The sequence below is a fragment of the Euleptes europaea genome, chromosome 2, assembly GCF_029931775.1.
Source record: "Euleptes europaea isolate rEulEur1 chromosome 2, rEulEur1.hap1, whole genome shotgun sequence".
Lineage (NCBI taxonomy): Eukaryota > Metazoa > Chordata > Lepidosauria > Squamata > Sphaerodactylidae > Euleptes > Euleptes europaea.
Genome location: NC_079313.1, coordinates 109947054 through 109969415, shown reverse-complemented (window position 1 = coordinate 109969415; position 22362 = coordinate 109947054). Strand labels below are relative to the sequence as shown.

Below are 22362 nucleotides of genomic sequence, written 5' to 3'. Positions count from 1 at the left end.
TGTTTCCCCATTCCTCCACATGAAACCTGCTGGGTGACCTTGGGCTAGTCACAGTTCTCTCAGAACTCTCTCAGATCTGCCTACCTCACAAGGTGCCTTTTGTGTGTGTGTAGTGGAGGAAGGGAAGGCAATTATAAGCCACTTTGAAACTCCTTCCGGTAGAGAAAAGTAGGGTAAAAAACAAACCTTTCTTCAACTTTACTTAGTAACTCTTAATCAGAAGGTATGAGAACTTGGTAAAGGTAAAAGGTAAAGGTCCCCTGTGCAAGCACCGGGTCATTCCTGACCCATAGGGTGATCCCAATGTTTGCTAGGCAGACTTTGTTTTACGGGGTGGTTTTCCAGTGCCTTCCCCAGTCATCTTCCCTTTACCCCCAGCAAGCTGGGAACTAATTTTACTGACCTTGGAAGGATAAAAGGCTGAGTCAACCTTGAGCCGGCTACCTGAAACAAACTTCCGCCAAGATCGAACTCAGGTCATGAGCAGAGCTTGGACCACAGTACTGCAGCTTACCACTCTGTGCCACGGGGCTCCTTGGTAGCACTATATTTAAACAGTGTTGAACTATATGTATATAGGAGTAATAGGATTGTAAACCTGCACTTGTTTGTAAATAAGTGCCAGTTTTCAAACTTTCCAAACTTTTTATCAGGAGGAAGTTTTGACACGTGTCAACTATACAAACATTGATGGGCTTTGTGGGATTGCTGTGGATAAAAAGCTATCTGACATGGAGGTGCTGCAGTCAGGAGGGGGGATCTGGCAACATTGCCACACCTCCCTTGTTCATCCGTTGGGCTTCTGTTACTTCAAGAGGATGGACAAGGGCAGTTATAGATGTTTGTTTAACAGAGTTCTTTCAGCATCAGGGATTTGCTCTCTATGGTGATATTCAAAAAGCCACTCTTTCAGTGATATCTACATTTGTACGTTTGCTCCAGCAAGTAGAAGGGTAACTAACAATTCCTATAGGAATTATTCCAATGGGGATATGTAAAATCCTTAAATTTGTTTTTTATTAATGTATTTCTGAAAGATCTGTTGACAAATAAATCTGCCTCTGGGTACAGAGAAGGCAGTTTCATCCAATCAGCATGGAAGGAACGTCTTCAAGACACGTAAACCCATTATGTGAAGGTGATTGTTAGAATCGTAAAGTGGTTGCTTTATTTTATTTTTATGGTGTTACCAAAGTGTTGATTATTCAATTCATTGGTAACATATGCTACAAAGGTCCCTTACAGTTCATGAAATGTGGTTTGAATTATTTCTGATAGCTATTAACAGTGAGGTGGGTTTGAGCACTGATCGGTTTGGCTCATGTCATAACCACTGAGTTTTCATCAGGCTGATTGTCTCACACATGAACAAGTGTAAGCAGTCTCAGGGGTTATTACTAGGTCTGCACCTGTAATTAAGAATTAAGATAACACAAGCATAAAAAAATAATGATTTTTTTTCTTACTGGTTTCTTCCTCATCTGAGTATGAGTGACATTTTGAATACTAATGGCTGTCAAGCTGTCTGACTTTAGAGTGGTTTATGTACGCACATTCTTTAGAAAATTGTGGGAGTTGTAGTCATTGAAATAAATCAACATGTTAAAACTGTTAACACATTGTTTGTCTGTTTGTTTGTTTATTCGACTTTTATCCTGCTCTTTCCCAACAAAAGTCAGGATCAGAACAGCGAACAATATACGGTAATACATAATTCCATAAAAAACATAGAACATACAAAGCCGATATAAAACTTTAAACCCTGAATTAATAACTTATCTAAAGTACTGTGATGACCACACTCATGACTAAATTGTAAAATCACCGCAACTACTCTGCCTGGGGATACATTCTCTCACATGATCACTGCCTTCTGGGATTTATCTGGGGAACCCAGATTGCTTTGGATACAACTTTTGATTTTTCTGTTTGCATGCTCAGTTCATCCTCATCCCATTGAAGCTTGTCCTTTCTCTTTCAGTGTTTATCAGCTAGTGGTGAAAGAAGAGAGGCCACAGAAGTCACGAAGGGCTGCAGACATCATTGAGTGCTTCTCTGTTCCAGTGAGCTTCAAAAATGCATCAACCCTTGACTCCCCCCATTACTTTGCAGCTGAGTTGAAGCCAGTCAACTTGCCTGTCACCCAGCCCTTCACAGTGGGAGACAACAAAACCTACAATGGTTATTGGAATGCTCCACTTTCACCGTTGAAAAGTTACAGCATTTACTTTCAGGCTCTCAGTAAAGCCAATGGGGTAAGTGCCAAGAACCAAGATATGCTTGCTTTTGTGATGCCTAGCCTGTCATTCTTCCCATTATCTTGAGATGATGTATCGTCATGCATCAGCATTTCCCAGTTTTTAAGGGTAAACATTTCATGTTAATATCATTTGAGGGACAATATACCAGTGTGGTGTAGTGGTTAAGAGCGGTGGACTCTTATCTGGAGAACTGGGTTTGATTCCCTGCTCCTCCACACGAGTGGTGGACTTTAATCTGGTGAACTGGGTTTGTTTCCCTACTCCTACACAGGAAGCCTGCTGGGTGACCTTGGGCTAGTCACAGTTCTCTATGAACTCTCTCAGCCCCACCTACCTCTTAAGATGTCTGTTATATGGAGAGGAAGGGAAGGTGATTATAAGCTGGGTTGAGACTCCTTAAAGGCAGAGAAAATTGAGGTATAAAAACCAACTTTTCTTCTTCTGGGTGAGAGATTCATGAGATCTATATCATTGCAAAGATATAAAATATGTGGGTGAAGTGTCTCTCTGGTTGGCCTGTGTTTCTGATGGGCTGTTATATGATGTGCAAGCTTTCTGCTTGTAACCTTGGTCACACGGGTGATTTAGTGGGAATTTCTCTTGAGTCAGTGGAGTATATCATTTCAAAGTATTGGTTTATCTTTGTGGAGGCGTACTTTAGTTGCTTCCCATTCTTTTGAGCCACACTGTAATTTGATCTGAATGTAAGTTTGTATTCTTCTTCAATCGGAATTCATTTTCAGGGGTATTTGGGATGTGTTGGGCTCTGCCATTGATCCAGATAAATTGATTAAAGAGAAGATAGCTGAGAGCTGATTTGATGTTACAATTTAGAGGGCGTTGTGAATGCAAGAGCTGAGCCACTAGTCCCTCTGCAAATGAAACATGTCGTGTGCATAGAAAATAGAACTAGTCATTGTTCAACTTAAGATCAAAACATTATTCTTTTAGGCCATATTAAAGAACTGGTAGAAACAGCAGGTAAAGAATCTCATAAAAATATAGGGAAACAGATGATCTTAGAAAGAGCAAACTAGTCAGAGTGCTTTGTTGTGGTCTTTATCTCTCTAGTGTCATAAATTTAGTGTATGACTTGTAGGTCCTTAAAGCGAGCACGAGCAATTTCTAATAGATGTATCGTTACCGCTTGACATTCCCACCCCCTCAATTTGTTGTGGCCTTGTCCAGGAAGAGCAGGGGGAAACCAGCGATGACCTGCTTTCCTAACCTCCCTGGAGCCATTTGGCTATTGTTTGATGTTGAAACACTGAGCCAACACACTCTAACTGGGTAGGTGCCATCACCTGTCACTTTGAGATCTGAGGCTGTATCTGACAGGCCTACTTCTGCCTCTCTCTCTTTCTCCCTCCTGCCCCCCTCTAACACATGCATGTACACTCCTCATCCAGCCAAACACACTGCCTCATGAGCTGGCATATGCAAACCCCAGCCCTTTTCCAACTAACCGATCGGGGGACAACACAGGCTCTCTTAAGACAATGACTTTTAACTTTATTTTGGGAAAACAGAGTAAGAAGGAAAGGTGTCAGCATTTATTTTCAGGGGAGAAATGGGTGGGGGGAGAGGAAAGGATTTCAGACAGACGGAATGCCAAACAGACCTAAAATGCTACAGAAAGCTAAAACAATCTGCCTAAGCTGGTTCCCTAGCTTCATGGCTAATGGGGACGTCGTCACTGGGATGTCAAGATGCTGTTTCCAGGCCAAACCCAAAAGTTGACATCATGCCATTCTAATTTCAGCAGAAACACTGTGGTTTTACTCAGAAGTGACATCATGCTGTTTTAAGATTCGGTGGTTTTATCACAGAATTTCACTGAATCCTGGAGCAGCATGATATCAGGTCTGGGTTCAGCCTGGAAATGGCATCATGCTGTTGTTGCAACAGCAGTTTTTGTTCCCTTCATTTCCCCCCTGCTAGCCTAGTGAGCAGTGGCAGGGAACAGGGGTTGCCAGCAGAACTTCTGCTTACAAAGGGATTTCATAGAATCATAGAGTTGGAAGGGACCACCAGGGCCATCAAGTCCAACCCCCTGCATAATGCAGGAAATTCACAACTACCTCCCTCCTCCACACCCCTAGTTACCAGAAGATGGCCAAGATGCCCTCCCTCTCATCATCTGCCTAAGGTCACAGAATCAGTATTGCTGACAGATGGCCATCTAACCTCTTCTTAAAAACCTCCAGGGAAGGAGAGCTTACCACCTCCCAAGGAAGCCTGTTCCACTGAGGAACCGCTCTAACCATTAGAAAATGCAAGTTATGATTCAAATAATAATTGGGCATCTGTTTATTAGAATTTATGATCTCAACATTGTATCTAAACAAACCCAGCAATAGAAAACCTCTTTACACACCAGTTTATATTTTAACTTAAAACTTTGCTAAAATTTGCTTTGAAACAGATTTATTGCAAACAATCCAAAAGCTAAGAAGAAAAAATAATGGAGATTTTTTTTTAACATTGCAGCATCTCTTTGCAGCAGTGTGCAGTCTTTTCCATGTGTTCATAATCTCTTCTACCATTAGCTGTGATTGTTGTGTTGAAAAACCCCCCACATATAATTAATAGTCAGTTATAAAACAAGTGTCATAAATTGCAGCTGAATTAGATTGTGAGCCTTATTGCCTTCTGTTGCACAATGCTATATTTGGATTTTTGTGTGTGTTTTTTAGGGTAAAAGAGACACTCGTTTGAGTTTTTGTTTCTGGGCTGTCACTGGGGAGCTGGAGTATCTGGTGCTTCTCCCAGAAGAGGGTCTAAATAGAACATGTGTGAAGCAGAGTACTCATTGGCTTTGTTCTACAAAGCACCTGTTTTTGAATGGTGTGAATTTTGCTCCATGGGCTTATCAAAAGCCAGATGCTTAACTGAAATGGGTCTGAGTTTGGTGTGAAAGAAAAACAACAAAACAAAAGCCTAAGCCAAGCTCTACACTTCTGGTAGGGGGAGAAGTACACCCCGTTCTTGATCCCATGGACATTAGGAGTGCTAAACGGATACCACGCACAAAATAGAGCCTTGTCAAGACTAATTATGTTCTAGTGTAAGTAGATCTGAGTCCAGTATGAGCTTTTGAGAGTCAAAGCCCCCTTCATCAGATATTCTCAAAAGTTTATACCCTGAAAATCTTGTTGGTCTCTAAAGTGCTACTGGACACCCTAGGGAAGCCTAGCTGTAGAGGCAGTAGAACAAGAAGACACCAGCTGCCATAGATTATAAAGCTCTGAGTTCTGACAGTTCCCTACATTCTTCTCCAGTGTGCATTAGTCAGGGTTGTTTTTCTTCAACCGAGTTATACCAAATGTTTTACCCGCATTTAAGGAAAGTAACAAATAAAGTAAGTAAATATGGTTGAGGCAGCAATCCTGTCCTCATTTGCGGTATTTGCTTTGTATCCACAAAATCATATCCCTTGTTCCAGTCAAAAGGCTTTCCCCGGTTCCTATCCCATGGTGGCAAAACTGAACCTCCTTAAGACCACGTGCACTGGGATGCTCAGAAATTTATTTATTTGGATATTTATACCCCACTTTTCTCTCCAGTAGGGACCCAGAGCAGCTTACAACACCATTCTTCCCACTTCCCTTTCATCCTCACAAGAATAACCTTGTGATATAGAGAGTGATTGGCCCAAGGTCCGTCAGTAAGCTTTCATAATGGAGTAGGAATTTGAACTGAGGTCTCTCAGATCCTAGTCCAGTACTCTAACCACTACACCACATTGACTCTCTAAAATGTAGCTTGCAGTGCATCCTGGCTCATGTAACTGGTTCAAGAGACAATGGAAGTTACCATATATCTTGGGTAATAATGGAGATACCTACAAGATCTGTGCTATTCCATGGGGTATTGGGGGCAAGGTTCCCCAGCGTTGGTGTTTCTGAGCTTTCTAGAAGAACTCTTGGAAATGCCTCCTTTTTAAAGGATTGTCTGAGATAGTTTGATAAAAATAAGGTAATTGTGAATTCAGGTGACAAGATCTGATTCATCATTAATATCTGTAGGAGGATGCAGGGAGCCACCCACTGACCCTACCCACTGTTCAAACCTCCTGGTCCTTCACTGAACTAGGACTATTGGCAGCAGAAGCTACCAGTATCAGCAAAGGTCTTTTTTTTTTAAGGTCTGGATACTTATTACTAATTCAGGCTTAAACAATGGATGCTCCTCAGCATGCTCATTGCCAGCAGGTAACTTACAGCGGATTTCTGAGCCGCGCCGGCAGCAGCGCTGAAAGGCCCACGACGCCAGCACCCGGAAGGTGCACACCGGTATGAGTGGCCCAGTGCCGGCGTGCAGGCCCAGACACCCGTCCCTGGGTGCCGCCACAGCAGCACTGGGACCGGACGCCACTGGAGCCTCCTGCCGGTCTCCGGCCGCCGGTCTGACTGCACCCCGGGAGGTGTTCCCGGGGCATTATGGTGCCAGCCAGTGGGCAGGGCTGACATTAGTCAGCCTCCTGAGCCGTTTAGGTGGCATAACTCCCATGCAACCCTATGAGGGTTGCATATTTTTTTTGCGCCTGGTAGAGGTTTCAGCAGCGCCGAAACCTCCTTAGGAGGCAAAGCCGCTGGGTTGCCTCCTAAGCCCAGCGCAGGTATTCCTCTCAGGAATGCGCTAAGAGATGTACTTTTCCAGTGTCTCTTGCTTCAGAGTATTCAGATAGGATGGGCACTAAATAGTATATATTCCTTGCTGCAAGGTAGTTCTAGGTGCTCTGTAGTATCCAAAGCCACCAGGAAAACAGGGAAATGTAGTTTACAATGTCTCCTAGCGGACAAATTCTATTCCCCCTATTCCTTGGCAGTATACTTCAGCATCTAGGCATTAAAGGCAAGGCTCAGCTGCATCTTCTAACCCACCCACTTTTCAGTACCTGCCCCTTTGTAAGGATACATTTTGGGGAAGGAAGGTGTGATGTCCAAGCTGGACTAAAAATGGCCGGTGTGGTGAGTGATCATTATGAATTTAGTATTATGTTAGTTTATGAGAAATACCTGATTATGAGGAATAGATGGTTTCCTTCCTTCCCCACTCCCCAACCTCATGAGGTTCTGCATTTTGGTACATCATTAGTGGTAAGCTTATCCTGGCTACTGCATATCATTTCATTATACAGATTCTCTGGAGGATTATGTTGAGAATTGATTCGAAAGTGAAAGTTCAGATCCTTTATTCTGACCTTTCCGAAGTCATGAGCCAGCAAGTTTTCTTACTAGAAATGACTCCTTCCACATCTGTCTTTTGTTCCTCGGCTGGTAATGAGAAAGTATGAGGATTTCTAAAGGACAGCATTCCCTGTTATGCAACTGAACTCTCGTTGCATTCCTCTATTATTTTCTCCTTGCCTTCCCTTGCCACATTGGAACCAAACCATTTACCAGAGGCGGCTCTGAAGACCCCTTAGCTTTTTGTTTTTAAGAAGGCCTGCAAGTCTGCAAATTCCAGAGGCCTTCTAATGGAACTTATTAGTAATTGTTGATGGAGAAAGCCCCCTCACTGACTGCCCCATAGTGGCCAGTCTATCTGTCTGCCCAAGGCAGGTGTATGTGTTGCCTGGCTGGGAGCAGCCAGTATTCTGTATGTGTGTGTGGGGGGGGGGCGTCCACTGCACACCCTGCCCGATGTGTTTGTCTCTGCCCCTGGGGCCAATAGTGCCTGGCTCTACCACACACATGCATGCAGATGCACATGGCCTCCCTCCCTCCCCCACAAGTGCTCCTTCCCCCATCTCTGTGCCTGGACCCAGCAGACTGCATGTGGAGGAGGGGGAAACCTAATCTGGTTCTCCAGATTAGAGTCCACTGCTCATGTGGAAGAGCAGGGAATCAAACCTAGTTCTCCAGATTAGAGTCTGCTGCTCTTAACCACTACACCACTCTGGCTTGCCTACTTCAATGATACATTGAATTGAACTTTTATCGTAATTTGTGCCTGTGTGGCATGTTCTGGTCACCTTGAATTCCTGAAGAAAGGCAGGATATGACTGTTTTAATAAATAAACCACTCTCTTTCAGAGATCTGGTTTTGGGACCTTTGGTTTTTAACCCTGATTACTGAGTTCATTATATTTGTGAAGATAGGGACAGAAGTTATTTGAGAGGGAAGAAGTTGTTAACATCAACAAAATGGTATATATTGACATGTATTAACTTCTCTGGCCAATGAAGAACACATTTGCAATAATATGTTGTCTTTAGAATTTAGCCAAAGTTTAATCTCTTAAGAGTACTGTTAAAGTATACTGAAGTAGATATTCCACACTGCAATGTTAACATGTACAAAATATGCACCAAATGTATCCATATTAATAGATCCCTGAAACATACAGTAATTTATTTAATATTCTTTGCACCAGAGACATGTACATGACATTGTAAAACCAGAAGTGGAAAGAAAAGCCCGCATCATATTACTACCTGACAGAGTAACTTTCTTTTTGAACCACAAAGATGTATATGATGTGCAACATCTATGTGTCATCTATGTCACTAAATAATGTGAAGTAAAAATAGATTCTAAACACTGGCAGTGGCAAACAGTCATGGTAGATGCAGCAATGGGAATAATACATTCCCCCCATTGACAAAATAAAATGCAAAATTATGCAGAAGCAGAATAATGAGAAAAATAATCCAAATATAGAGCCTAGGGGTCATATTGGGCACTGTTGCTGGTTTATCTTGGTGCTTTGTTTGGACTGCTAATCTCAGACACTGTGGATCCTCTTCCTTAGAACTGTTTCATCTTGCTCTCTGTCCCAGGAAATCATAAAGTATACAGGCAGTAAAATGGGATTTTTTTTTTATTCTTTCTCATATTAATTCTGTTTTTCTCTTAAGGATTCACTGTTAGGGAAACAACTGTCCAGCAAAACGTTTATCCCTGCCTCGTATTTGTAAGTGAACTGGGGGTATAAATCTGTCCCACACATGCAGACGTGCATTCTGTAAAGTTCGCTACAACAAGATTGCAAAAAGTTTTAGTTAACCATAAGCCTTCTGATGTGTAAGGATGTGTCACTGGTCACCAAGATTAGGTTAATTCATGCCATCGTATTCCCTATTACTATGTATGTGTGTGAAAGCTGGACAATGAAGAAAGCTGACAGGAAGAAAGTAGGCTCCTTTGAAATGTGTTGGAGGAGAGTGTTACGGATACCATGGACTGCCAAAAAAAACAAAAAAAAATCAGTGGGTCCTAGATCAAATCAAGCCTGAACTGACCCTAGAAGCTAAAATGACTAAACTGAGGCTATCGTATTTTGGTCACATGAGAAGGCAAGAGTCACTAGAAAAGACAGTCATGCTAGGAAAAGACAGTCATGCTAGGAAAAGTTGAGGGCAGCAGGAAAAGAGGAAGGCCCAACAAGAGATGGATTGACTCAATACAGGAAGCCACAGCCCTCAATTTGCAAGACCTGAGCAAGGCTGTCAAAGATAGGTCATTTTGGAGGACATTGATTCATAGGGTCGCCATGAGTTGGAAGTGACTTGACGGCACTTGACACGCACACACGCACACACACACACACACACACACACACAAGCCTTCCAGTAGTAGAGCAACCTTCTGGATTTGGGTTGTCTAGCCAATTCTGGCAACACCTGGGAGATGTGTGTGTGTTGGGGGGGATTGAATCCTAATTATCAGCATCATGCCGAAGCTACAGCACCACTTCTGATGCATACCCAGAGGTTTGTGGTGACTGCACTTCCAGGTTCATGCTGTAAGTTACACTGCAGCATCAGCATCATGCCTCTCCCCCCCCCCATTTTCCTTACTGTTCCACTGAGCAGCAACAGAAGAGATGGGGACCAGGGCAGTATGTCTTCTGGTACAGTGAGAGCCTTGCCCACCCTGTTCAGGATGTATTGCTTATAAGAAAGGAAGGAACAAAATTGAGGGAGAAGCATTCAACAAACCTTGAACAGCAGAAAGCATAAATTACAGTTCTCCCTAGAGAACTATCAATATTCTTGTGACCTGTGGTATTGTGGAATATAGTAAGAGCACAGCAAATGTTTTGTTTGAATGTCTTCATCTGATAGGGTGAATAGTGAACTTGCTTGTTTCATGTGTTTGTGAACAAACACAGTAGCACAGGGATATGGGGGGGAGAGAGAAAGAGTTATATGTTAAGGACATAAGAAAAACCATGCTGGATCAGACCAAGGCCCATCAAGTTCAGCAGTCTGTTCATACAGTGGCCAATCAGGTGCCTCTAGGAAGCCCACAAAGAAGATGACTGCAGAAGCATCCTGCCTGTGTTCCATAGCACCTAATATAATACCCATGCTCCTCTGATACTGGAGAGAATAGGTATGCATCATGACTAGTATCCATTTTGACTAGTAGCTATGGATAGCTCTATCCTCCATGAACATGTCCACTCCCCTCTTAAAGCCTTCTAAGTTGGCAGCCATCACTACATCCTGGGACAGGGAGTTCCATGATTTAACTATGTGTTATGTGAAGAAATACTTGCTTTTATCTGTTCTGAATCTCTCATCCTCCAGCTTCAGCAGATGACTGCACATTCTGGTATTATGAGAGAGAGAGAAAAGCTTCTCCCTGTCCATACAGCACATAATTTTATTGACCTTATCATATCTTCATTTAACCACCTTCTTTCTAAGCTAAACAGCCCTAAGCGTTTTAACTACTCCTCATAAGGCAGTTGCTCTAGTCCCCTGATCATTTTGGTTGCTCTCTGCACCTTCTCAAGCTTTGCACAATCCTTTTTTAGGTGTGGTGACCAGAACTGTACACAGTACTACAAGTGTGGTCTCACCATAGATTTGTACATGGGCAGTATGATAGCAGCAGTTTTAATCTCTATTCCTTGTCTAATTATGGCCAACATGGAATTTGCCTTTTTCACGGGAGCCGCACACTGGCTTGACATCTTCATCAAGCTATCCACTACCACCCCACAATCCCTTTCTTGGTCCTTCACTGCCAGCACAGATCTCATCAGTGTATATGTGAAGCTGGGACTTTTTGCCCCAATATGCATCACTTTACACTTGCTCACATTGAATCGCATTTGCCGTTCTAATGCCCACTTCTCCAGTTTGATCATTTTGGAGCTCTTCACAGTCCATTTTTATTTTAACCCCCCTAAATAATTTAGTGTCATCTGCAAACTTGGTCATCTCACTGTTCACCCCCAGCTCCAGGTCATGGATGAACAGGTTGAAAAGCACCAGTCCCAACACAGATCCCCGAAGGACCCCACTGATCACATTTCTCCGTTGTGAGAACTGACATTTGATTCCTACTTGTTGTTACATGTCCTGAGACCAGCCTTGGTTGGGAATGAGGGCAGGCTATAACTCCAAACAAATAAATGAAATAAAATAAATAAATACTCTCTACTTCTATTTTTTCAGCCAGCTCTCAATCCATAAGAGGACTTGTCCTCTTATTCCATGAGTATGAAGTTTGCTTAGCAGTCTTTGGCGGGGGATTTTGTCAGATCCTTTTGGCAACCCAAATACACAATGTCCACAGACTCATTCCTGTCTACATGCTTATTGACACTTTCAAAAAACTCTAAAAGGTTAGTGAGACAGGACCTACCTTTGCAGAAACCATGTTAGTTTGTGCTCAGCAGGGCTCACCCTTCTATATGTTTAACAATTCTGTCTTTAATAATGCTTTCCATCAAATTATGTTCACTGTACATAATGTAATTTTGCACATAAATGTGTTTAAGCTTAACTATTTGTTGCAATCATAGATCAGCCAAAATTGATAACAGAGTCATCAGCACATCTACATACAATAAAAGTTCAAAGCCACATAACAGGCTGATTTCAATAGTGTAGACATAATATTGTTGAAGGCTTTCACGGTCAGAGTTCATTGGTTCTTGCAGGTTATCCGGGCTGTGTGACCGTGGTCTTGGTATTTTCTTTCCTGACGTTTCGCCAGCAGCTGTGGCAGGCATCTTCAGAGGAGTAACACTGAAGGACAGTGTCTCTCAGTGTCAAGTGTGTAGAAAGAGTAATATATAGTCAGAAAAGGGTTGGATTTGAGCTGAGTCATTTTCCTGTAAAAAGTATACAGAGTGCAATACAGAGTGCAATACAATGACACCTGATTAACTATTTCAGCCATATCCATTTGGGAAGAGAAAACACGTTGAGAGTAAAGGATACCTGCATATCTCCTTTCCAAAACCGCTGATGGTAAAGCATTAAAGTGGGCCAAGGTGAAGGTTCTTCAGTATAAATGGAATTGTCAAACATATAGTCTACCGAAGCAAAGTTTTTACTGTGGTTCCCAACTACTGGACAAAGCTGTGCCTATGCTCTGTTTACTTGAAGGGCTATATCCCAGATTTGCTAATTTTATCCTTGGATCCCATAAATCACAGATGTCATAGGGCTAGGGGAGTGAACCCATAGATATGTAGTTTCTCCTCAATAGCTCTTACCCAGTGTGAGTGGAAATTATCTGAAAGAATTAATGAAGTTAATCCAGAATGGTATTTGGGGGTATGATTCCTTCCACTACTGAGCTAGTTAATGTAAATGTAATGCATGCTGTCCCTTCTTTTCCTATATGCTTCACTACATAATATATATTAGTTTTATTGTTGTTACCACCCAGTTTCCTGGGAGGAAGGCTGGTTTATAAAAGTTTTAAACACATAAATAAAATATTGGGTGTGTTCAGTAACATGATTTTCAGAATAGTGTCTGTCAAACAGGTACTAGTCAATGTCCATTATATCCACGCAGTCACGTTCCACATGCCAATTACACATGGTGTATTTTTTCCTCGTTTGTGGTTTTGAGTTCTGAAAAAAATACAGTATCCCTGCAACAAATTGCTGTATTCTTTATAACAAATGAGCAACAACTGTGCATTTGTGATGCCAAAAAAGTTGATAATCTGGAAAGGACCTAACTTCTCCTAATTAAAGTTTAAGGAAACTGCCCATTCTTGAATGGTTCATAAGAAGAAATATTAATCTCATCTGATGCCCTTTCATATTCTGTTATTTGCAGGAGACCAAAATCAACTGTGTCCGACTGGCAACAAAAGGTATGTTGAGGATTTCTTTCTCCTGTTTTTCTTCTTCTTTTTAATCTCTGCATGAAGTGGGTCTGGAAACTGATTCATTTGTGATTCACAATACAGTCACCATCTAACCCTTCAGATACCATGAAACACTTTGACAACTTTCCCCCTTTTCCCTCCCCTGGCAGCCTTCTGTATCATCTGAAATTGTGCCCCTGTGTGGACTCCTGGGAACATCATTGGGGTCTAAGCAGTGGGCTATATTGAGAGGGGGAAATTGATGAGCATTGCCTTTTCCTCTTCCACAATCAGAAAAGGCTTTTGAGCTGCAAGTCCTTCTGTTACTGCAGGCCAGTGTGGCTACTCTTCTGAGAGCAGCTTTTATCATTTAAACCTCATGTGGCCATTCAAGCAAAAAACAGTTACCAAATCTTTCTTTGTTGTTTTTGGTCTGCATGTTTATGATCTAGACCTTCCCCCCCTTCACCAGACTTTCTCACTTGCTTTTGCTTGTTTCTTTTGTTGTTGCCTTCATGCAATGCCCTGGTACAGTTTCCTCTCCTCCCTCATATTCAGAATGGCAAACAGAGTCCAAACATATCTAGAGCATGACTTTCAGTGGTTTCCTAAAACTTCATCATGCCTTCATATTGTGTTGGATCCAGTCAGAATTGTTGCTCAGTCTCAAGTAACTTCCTCTTTATTACAAACTCTTTCCCACTTGGCTTTTTTGCCCATGTGGGTTCCATGATACCCAGCGTAGCCTTTTTGATAGTGAAAAGAGACACCCCCCTTTCTACACAGACAAGCTGGTTGTATCCATCCCACTGATTTCTGGTAACCTTGACCAAAATGTTTCTTGTCTCCCTTTAGTGTGAGGTCAACCCACTGGCCCCATACCAGCAATTATAGCTTGATCCCAGGCTAAATCATTAGAAAACATCTCCTTGATTACAGCTGTAGAAATTGAAGCAGAAACCCTGTAGTTAAAGACTGCATCATAAGTGACATCTTATTGTCAGAATTTTGCACAAACATTGCACTGATGCCATGCTCAATAACACAACTACAATAGCCCTGTCTATCCCAATGTAATTGGCAGTGGCTGCCACAGCTCTTGCCCATTTGCTGATTTGTTATGTTCTTCCTCCTGTGGACTATGTGTGTGAAATGTTAGCCGGGCTTTTGGGTACTTCCACACCTCATAAAATCAACCCCGGATAAACCCAGCATGATAATCTAGGACAAATGTTTTAATGTGTGCAATCAGTGGACAAGTAGTTTACATCAAAAACATCTCTGACCTCATTTTGTGTCCTATCTGATAGCTTTAAACAACATTCCAAGAACAAGGAAAAAAATATATACCAAGAGCACTGTTGAGAAATCTTCAGTAAATAAGAGTTTATTTTATGGTGGGGGATCTCTAATATGATCAGGGATTTTTCAGCCAACGAAAGCGTTCGTCAATTCATACAAAATTATGTGTCCAGGAGACCATGTTAGTTTGTATCTCACAGAAAATTGACCACAAGCATCTCCCTATGGATTCAACTTGTTTTATGGATTTAACTTGTTTTATCAACCCATGAATATACATTTGTTCTTTCACTACCTCCAATATAAAAGGGAGGCAGTAGAAAACCCAAAGAAAGTCAACCATGAAGCATCAGCTGAGAATGATTCTTTTGCATTTGAGGTTGAAGTCCCTGACTGAATTATTGGCAGCACTGCAGCTCTGAAACACCAGAGAACCTGGTAGAGGTGCTGAAAATTGGGTATTATCACTCCTGTAAATCAAAGAGAGAGTGACATTTTATTTCTTGTTTCTACCTTTGCACTATAGCATTTGTTTTAGTGTATTGCTTGCTCCCTTCCCTGTTGCTTCCTTCTGTAGAGGTTCTTCATGAATTGGTCACTTTAATACTTAAATGTAGATTAAAAATGTTTTCCCAAGTTTATTCAAATTGATGTCACAAATTTAAGAGACAGTGGGCAATGTTCAGAGACAGTTGAATGCACTGCAATACCACAGAAGTCAGGTGCTCTGTGCATTTCAATCCTATTCATATTAACAATGCTATGGAGTACTTTTCACACTTCTTCCATGTCCACTGAACATGGTAGGGGGCAGCATGATGTATACCAGTAGTAGTATGTATGCATATCTTGATGAAACACTGTAAAAAAGCAATCTGGATGTTCCGTTATATTGTGATTTTAAGGTGTGGTTTTAATGAATGCATACGAGTGCATACGAGCATCAGTAAAACTCTGTCTAAAAGGAATACTGAAGCAACCATATATACAATCACTGGAAAGATGATTTTCTGCAGTGTTTTGTCAATGCACGCATCCATTGGTTGACCAGGGGGAGATGCTCCAATTCCAGAGATCATTTTAGAAATTCCCTTAAATAAACTGCATGAAATTAAGAGGGAGTGGAACCCAGACAAAGACAAATTCAGGAACAATAAAGGTTTCTCAGCTGTGACTAAAAGTCTGATTTGCATGTGGTGGTGAGTACATTGGACTGATTAGGAGTTAGCACAGGCTGACGTTTCCTCATAGTCACCATGAATTGAATTATTCATGACCATAAGGTCCAAAACATGCCTAAATCAAGGAGGAGGGTGCTTTATTTTCTAATGACAAGGAGATATTTGTAGAGAAGAAAATTTGGACTTTAAAAAAAGTTATGGAACAGCAAAGTCTTACTGAGCGATCTTCCAAAATGTCATTGGTATCCCTTTTGTCAGAGGTTTGAAAACTAATAAATTGGACAGAATAGTTCAAATTTTGTTCCTTCACAATCAGATGCTACTGTCACTTCTGCAGTGAGGTGTGGAAAGTAAATATAGGAAGGCAGAAATACTGGAATGACACCATTTGGACATTTGACAAAAGGCCCATGTGCCAACACAATTGAGAAATAATTAGAATTAGCACAACCCTAAGCAGAGTTATACACTTCTAAGTATATTAAAACCAATGAGCTAAGAAAGGTGTAACTCTGCTTAAGGTCGCAGTGTTATCCATGTAAGAGCTTCGTATTCTAATTGTTTTGTAGCAGTTGCTCAAAAACATTTGAACTGTGAGATAAGAAGAAAATTATGCATGCAATCTGATTGCCTGTATCTTAAATGTCATGATGACATATTAGAGAAGAGCAGAAGGCAACTGGAAAAACCTGGAACCTGAATCCAAAACTTATTTTCCACCAATAGAAGCTCTTACAGCAGCAGAAAATAATTTGCCTGCATTCCGCTTCCACTGCAGTGTACTATAAACACCCTGATACATTATTTCTGAGTTACAGGGGATACCTGGGTGGGAGCATTGGGGGCTAAGTAAGAGTGCAATTTTAATGAAGTTATGTATTCATAAAGTTAACACTTAATGAACACTTGACAGTATTCCTAACATGGCACCATGGCACCCACCAACACCTTTACTGGCATCTGCCAAATATTTTTAGACAGTGAGCAGGGCTCCTAAGTGGCCACTGGAGATCTGGTTGGCTATGCAGGTTTTTAAAAATGCTTAGGCTGCAGCTACCACCACAGCACAAAGATCTTCGCTGTATGACTGAAAGTGTCAAAATTCCAAAGGTACCTGCAGGCTCAAAAAAAGTTGGGGATCCCTGTTATACAAATTAATCAGTTTTGATTGTCCTCCATATTTTACCTACCGTATATACTCAGGTATAAGCCGACCCGAGTATAAGCCGACCCCCCAAATTAGAGGCCAGAAAAGGGAATTTCTTATTGACCCTCGTATAAGCCGAGGGTCAATAAGAAATTCCCTTTACTGGCAATGCTGCGCTCTAAAATGGCGGCCGCCATTTTAGAGCGCAGAGCCCCTGCCCCAGGTCGCCCTCCCGCCACCTCCCAGGCCCTCCCGACCCACCCCGACCCCAGTGCCATCCAAGGGGGGGAGGGGGGAAAGCCCCTGAACCCACTACTTATCTGGAGAGGCGGCGAAGCGGCGGCGGCGCGTCCTTCCTGGGCCGGCAGGAGGCCCCTCCAGGCCGCTGCCGGCCGGAGGAAGGCGCCCAGGTGCGTGGGCGGTAGCGGCGCGACGGGCAGGGGCCTCCCATGGCCCCTCCCGGCGGGGAAAATGGCGGCGGGGGCCAGGGAGGGCCGGGGCAGCCTTCCTGCGGCTGCAGAGAGCCTGCCCAGGGCCCCTCCCGGCGGGGGAAAATGGCGGCGGGGGCCGGGGGGGGCAGGGCAGCTTCCCTGCGACTGCAGAGAGGCTGCCCAGGGCCCCTCCCGGTGGGAGAAAATGGCGGCGGGGGCCAGGGAGGGCCGGGGCAGCCTTCCTGCGGCTGCAGAGAGCCTGCCCAGGGCCAATCCCGGCGGGGGAAAATGGCGGCGGGGGCCGGGGGGGCCAGGGCAGCTTCCCTGCGACTGCAGAGAGGCTGCCCAGGGCCCCTCCCGGTGGGAGAAAATGGCGGCGGGGGCCGGGGGGGCCAGGGCAGCTTCCCTGCGACTGCAGAGAGGCTGCCCAGGGCCCCTCCCGGCGGGAGAAAATGGCGGCGGGGGCCTGGGGGGGCAGGGCAGTCTCTCTGCGGCTGCAGAGAGGCTGCCCAGCGGGAGAAAATGGCGGTAGCTCAGCAGCGGCGGTAAGTTCCCCCCTCCCTCCTCCCTCCTCCCTCCTTTCCCCTTCTACCGTATTGACCCGTGTATAAGCCGAGGCCGGCTTTTTCAGCCCTTTTTTTTGGGCTGAAAAACTCGGCTTATACACGAGTATATACGGTAATTTATTCCAGGTTTTTGTCACAGCCAGTAGAAATTTGTTTGGTGGTTTGTGGACAGAATACCACCATCTACTATTACATGCTCCTGAATAAATCACGATGGGTAGCCGTGTTAGTCTGTCTGTAGCAGTAGAAAAGAACAAGTGTCTAGTAGCACCTTAAAGACTAACAAAATTTATGGCAGGGTGTGAGCTTTCACGAATCACAGCTCACTTATTCAGCTCACTTTCCTGAATAAGGAAAGAGGAACGTGATGCCCATACTGGAGTCAAGAGAAAGCAGAGTGACGGGAGGTGCTACTTAACTAAAAGATTATAATGCTCAAAGATTAGACTTAGGCCACACCATCAAGCTACATGGTACCCATCCAGGATAATTTGTGAAGGGTGATATCAGATGTTTAAAAATCACATACACTAAGATCATGTTATATATAATGTCACAACTGCAACTGGGTTGTGTATTGATTGCAGTTGTGCTATTTAAGCACACTATCTTTTGTCCAAACTGCTTAAAAGTCACTATTATTTCCCATCTCTTTCAGGCAGGAACGTTTAAAAACAACTCAAAATGGAAACATGTATGCATTTCCCCCACTACAAATTACTATAGAGCATATATAGAAACTGGGCAGCAATTAAATTCTTTATGGAAAAGAATTCCAAATGGTGATATAGTCTTCATTTATCACTGGCTCCTTTCCTTCACATGCATGTGTGTATATTTAGAGTTACTTCTGCATTATTTGCATTGAAATGGTTGAGTCTTGAGGAAAAAAGCAATTTTGAGCTGATACCAGTCAAGACCACCTGCATGTGTCTGTGTAGATCTTGAACCGAAGACCATCTGGGAACTGAAATGGTGCCTTGTTCCCATAGCCATTACCTCTCCCTTAAAAAAAAGTCTCTTGCTCAAAGCAGCTCCAAAAAATCTGTCTTGCTCCAGCAACCTCTCATGATTAGTCATTGCCCTTCCCTTCCATTTCCTCTGTCAAAATGGAACATCTCATCTGCCAATATCTGCCTCTAGCTTTGAGCAACATCTTCTTGCTCCTTGGCCCTGCTCCTTGGCACTGCCTGCATGCACAGAACTCCTTTTTGAAATAGATAACAGCTTACCTGACCATGCATCTGCCACGTCCATCAATCCGAGGTGTTGGCCTCGCTCCATCATTTGGGAATGCCTGCTCATTGACGGCCAAGCTTTTGACAGCTGGCGGCCCTGATCTGAAAGTGCTAAGTCCTTTCAGTGTGTGACACCAGCTCTGACTAAGGAACTGAACCTCTTCCTTGGTGACCAAATAATTATATAATCAAAACCGATGCTCTTACATCTATTAGGGGTATCTGACACAAACCTCCGTTACAAATGTTTCTGAGATATAAGGATATTCAAATGGTCTTACCAAATCATTCTCAAAGCCTGAAATTCTGGTAGAGGGCAGACAATGTTTGTGTTGTATGTCACCTTGAGTGCTCAGTGTCTAAGGGGAAGGAGACACATATAAATCGGAGCCTGAACTGAAAGATATAGAGGAAGCACTGGCCATTGTTGATTCATTGTTGATTCATTGTTGATCTTACATCTCCCTAGTTGTTCCTGGTGATCATGTGTCCAGAATTCATTCTGAGTGTTCAGTACATTCACATTTGCTGGTCAATATTACACATTTTGCCCAGTCTTTGGTCATTGCTTTATATGCGTTTCTTTCACAATACAAAACCATCATTCTTTTATTCACTGCTGCTATTATCTGCTTTACATCTACTGTCTCTTTCATCCACCAGCAGACTAGTTGTATTTAAATTAAGAGGTGAGCAAAAATGTCTATTTGTCAACCTGAATATGTTATCATCATTAGTGCAACAGGCTTCCCTTTTAAAATAAACTGATCATTAAACCCCCATTTACCAGTTCTCCGCTGCAGAATTTTAATTCAGAAAGGTTTTTAAATCGGTTTTTGCTCTTTTAGTTTCCCTAATGACATGTATTTTCTGTTCTTGTTTTAATTTGATCTATTCGTTTGGCATGAACATATTTTCTCCCCTTCTCCCCAAACAATATATGTTAGTATTGACATTTTATTAGTGAAAATTGTATCGTCTTGCTACAGGAGAAACAATTACCTCCTGTGATCTTTGAGTGTGTTACATTAATTCCAGCACCTAATTGAAACCAAGGCAGAAGGCTCATAAATGGTTCCCTATCTCTAAAGGTTAATTTTTTTTTCTTGAGTGCAACTTTGTGCAAAGAAAATGCAGTTTTATTCATAAAGTGGCACATTTTTATTTTTATTTTCCTTTTTTCTTTTCTCTCTTGTGCATGCTGCCTGGGAACGGTTTTCCTTGTTCTTAGCAGTAATAAGTAGGCAACAGGTGACCACCCGAAACCCGCCCAGCCTCATGAGCACAGGTGATTATCAGTTCAGGAAAGGGAATGTCATGAATATGCAAACTTTGGGGCAGCACCGAGGTTGTTATGTCACAGTGTGCCTGCATGTTGATACAAGTGTGATGTTGATCGGGTTTGTTTAAAGGATATTTTGAACACTTTTGCACCAGGATGGAAGAAGTCCAGTTTGAACACTGAAAAAGATTTAAGTAGTTCTGAAGTGATTACTTAACACGAGATTACTACAGTCTTAATGCGATACCAAACAATCTGGAGATAACATTGTACTGATACACCAGCCTGGATGTTTCAATTGCTGTTTGAGTTCTAACAACAAGAGAACATGTTGGCCAACCCAGGGTCAGTTTTCTAGCCAATCCAACCAAGGGATTTCTTGGGGTAACGAAATGAGGGCAATAATGCGGCATTGGGGCCCAGTACACTCCTGGCCATTAGTGGCATGGGAGGTGACTGCCATCAGTCATCTTCCTGGGTGCCAGCTGCTGCTGGCTGGGTCTGGGAGGGGATGGGTTCACCTTACTTAGGATGACAAAACAACCTGAACCAGTTCTGCTTGAACCTGTGTGTTAAGAAGCGGCATGTCATGAATATAACTTGCCTGGGGATCTCCATGTTCCGAGACAGTGTATCACTGAATAACAGTGGGTTAAAAGTGGGAGGGGGTTGCTGTCTTCATGTTAGGGTTGCCAACAACCAGGGGGAAATGTCCTGTTTCTCTAATAGAGGCATGATGTGTGGAAATGCACAGGTAAAGCTTCTCATAGCATGGAGGTAAGTAGCACCACCAGATAAATAGCATCCTGTTATGCCTCTGTTAAAGGCAGACAACACTTTCCCCCAGGCAGTGGCAACTTTACCTCATGTGTTTCTTCTGGGTATCCCACTGGCATTTGATTGGTCACTGAGGGCAACAAGGTACAGGCCTAAGGGTACATTTGGTCAGTACAGCAGGTCTCTTTTTTTGTATTCTTACAGTGACCATTTTGTTATTTGGATGTGTTTTGATTTTACAAGCAAAACATGACAGCTATTAGATCTATTATTTCTACACATTTATTTAACATCTCCAAAAGGCAGGTCAGAAGAGGAAGGTCAGAGGTGAATAAATGATCAGTGAAGTTGGGGTAAGGTTAGGGAATATCTTTGGGGAATTGCTGCTGAAATGTTTGGGAATAGGACAGTTCAATATTTATTTATTTTTATCAGTAAATTTTGGGTTTATTGGTCCTGGGTTTTTTTGTTTTTTTGTGGGGGGAGCATGAAATAAGCCAAATACCCACACTGGTAAATATTGGGTCCATTATAGTCTATGGGATTTTTTTTTTAGCCTCCGGGGTGGGGGGCATGTTTCAAGGAAGAGTCACCAAATTTGCAGCATAGCTCCAAGGGACTCTCCTCAGACAAACCCCCAAGTTTGGTCAGTTTGTTTTGGGGGTGCCAACTTTATGGCCCCCAAAAGGGGTTGCCCCCATCTTCTATAGGCATTTGTGAGAGCCAAGCTATCAATGGTTGTTGATGTCCAGAAGGTCAGTGTTGCCAAGATCTGGTGAAAAGAGCTGAGGCACACTGGCTCCACTGAGTCTGGGACTCCCTTCATGATGTCCACGCAAATTAGCTGCCAAACTGAGGGAAATGGCTTAAATGCAAGAAAAATAAAGCACAGAAAACAATTCTTTTGGTGGCAAATGACTTCCTGTAAACAGTCCTTTACTATAGTCATCAAAGATCTGATTTCAAAAGATGGTTACAGTTAGGGGAAATGAAGACGCTACCCAGGGCAACTTTCATATTTGATAGCAGGTTTTCATAAGGGGTGGTGGTGGTGATGTTGGAGTCAGCCAAAGTCATGACCGAGGCAGCTTTTCTGAAGGA

At 42.8% G+C, this 22362-nt stretch overlaps 1 protein-coding gene across 1 annotated transcript in view; it reads left to right on the top strand.

Moving 5' to 3' along the window:
- Positions 1–22362, top strand: part of PTPRT (protein tyrosine phosphatase receptor type T) — a 764724-nt gene that overhangs the window by 591303 nt on the left and 151059 nt on the right. The window contains exons 12-14 of the mRNA XM_056844110.1: positions 1982–2255; positions 13307–13343; positions 20434–20490. Of these exons, the coding sequence (XP_056700088.1) occupies positions 1982–2255; positions 13307–13343; positions 20434–20490 (368 nt within the window). The remainder of the gene's footprint in view (positions 1–1981; positions 2256–13306; positions 13344–20433; positions 20491–22362) is intronic.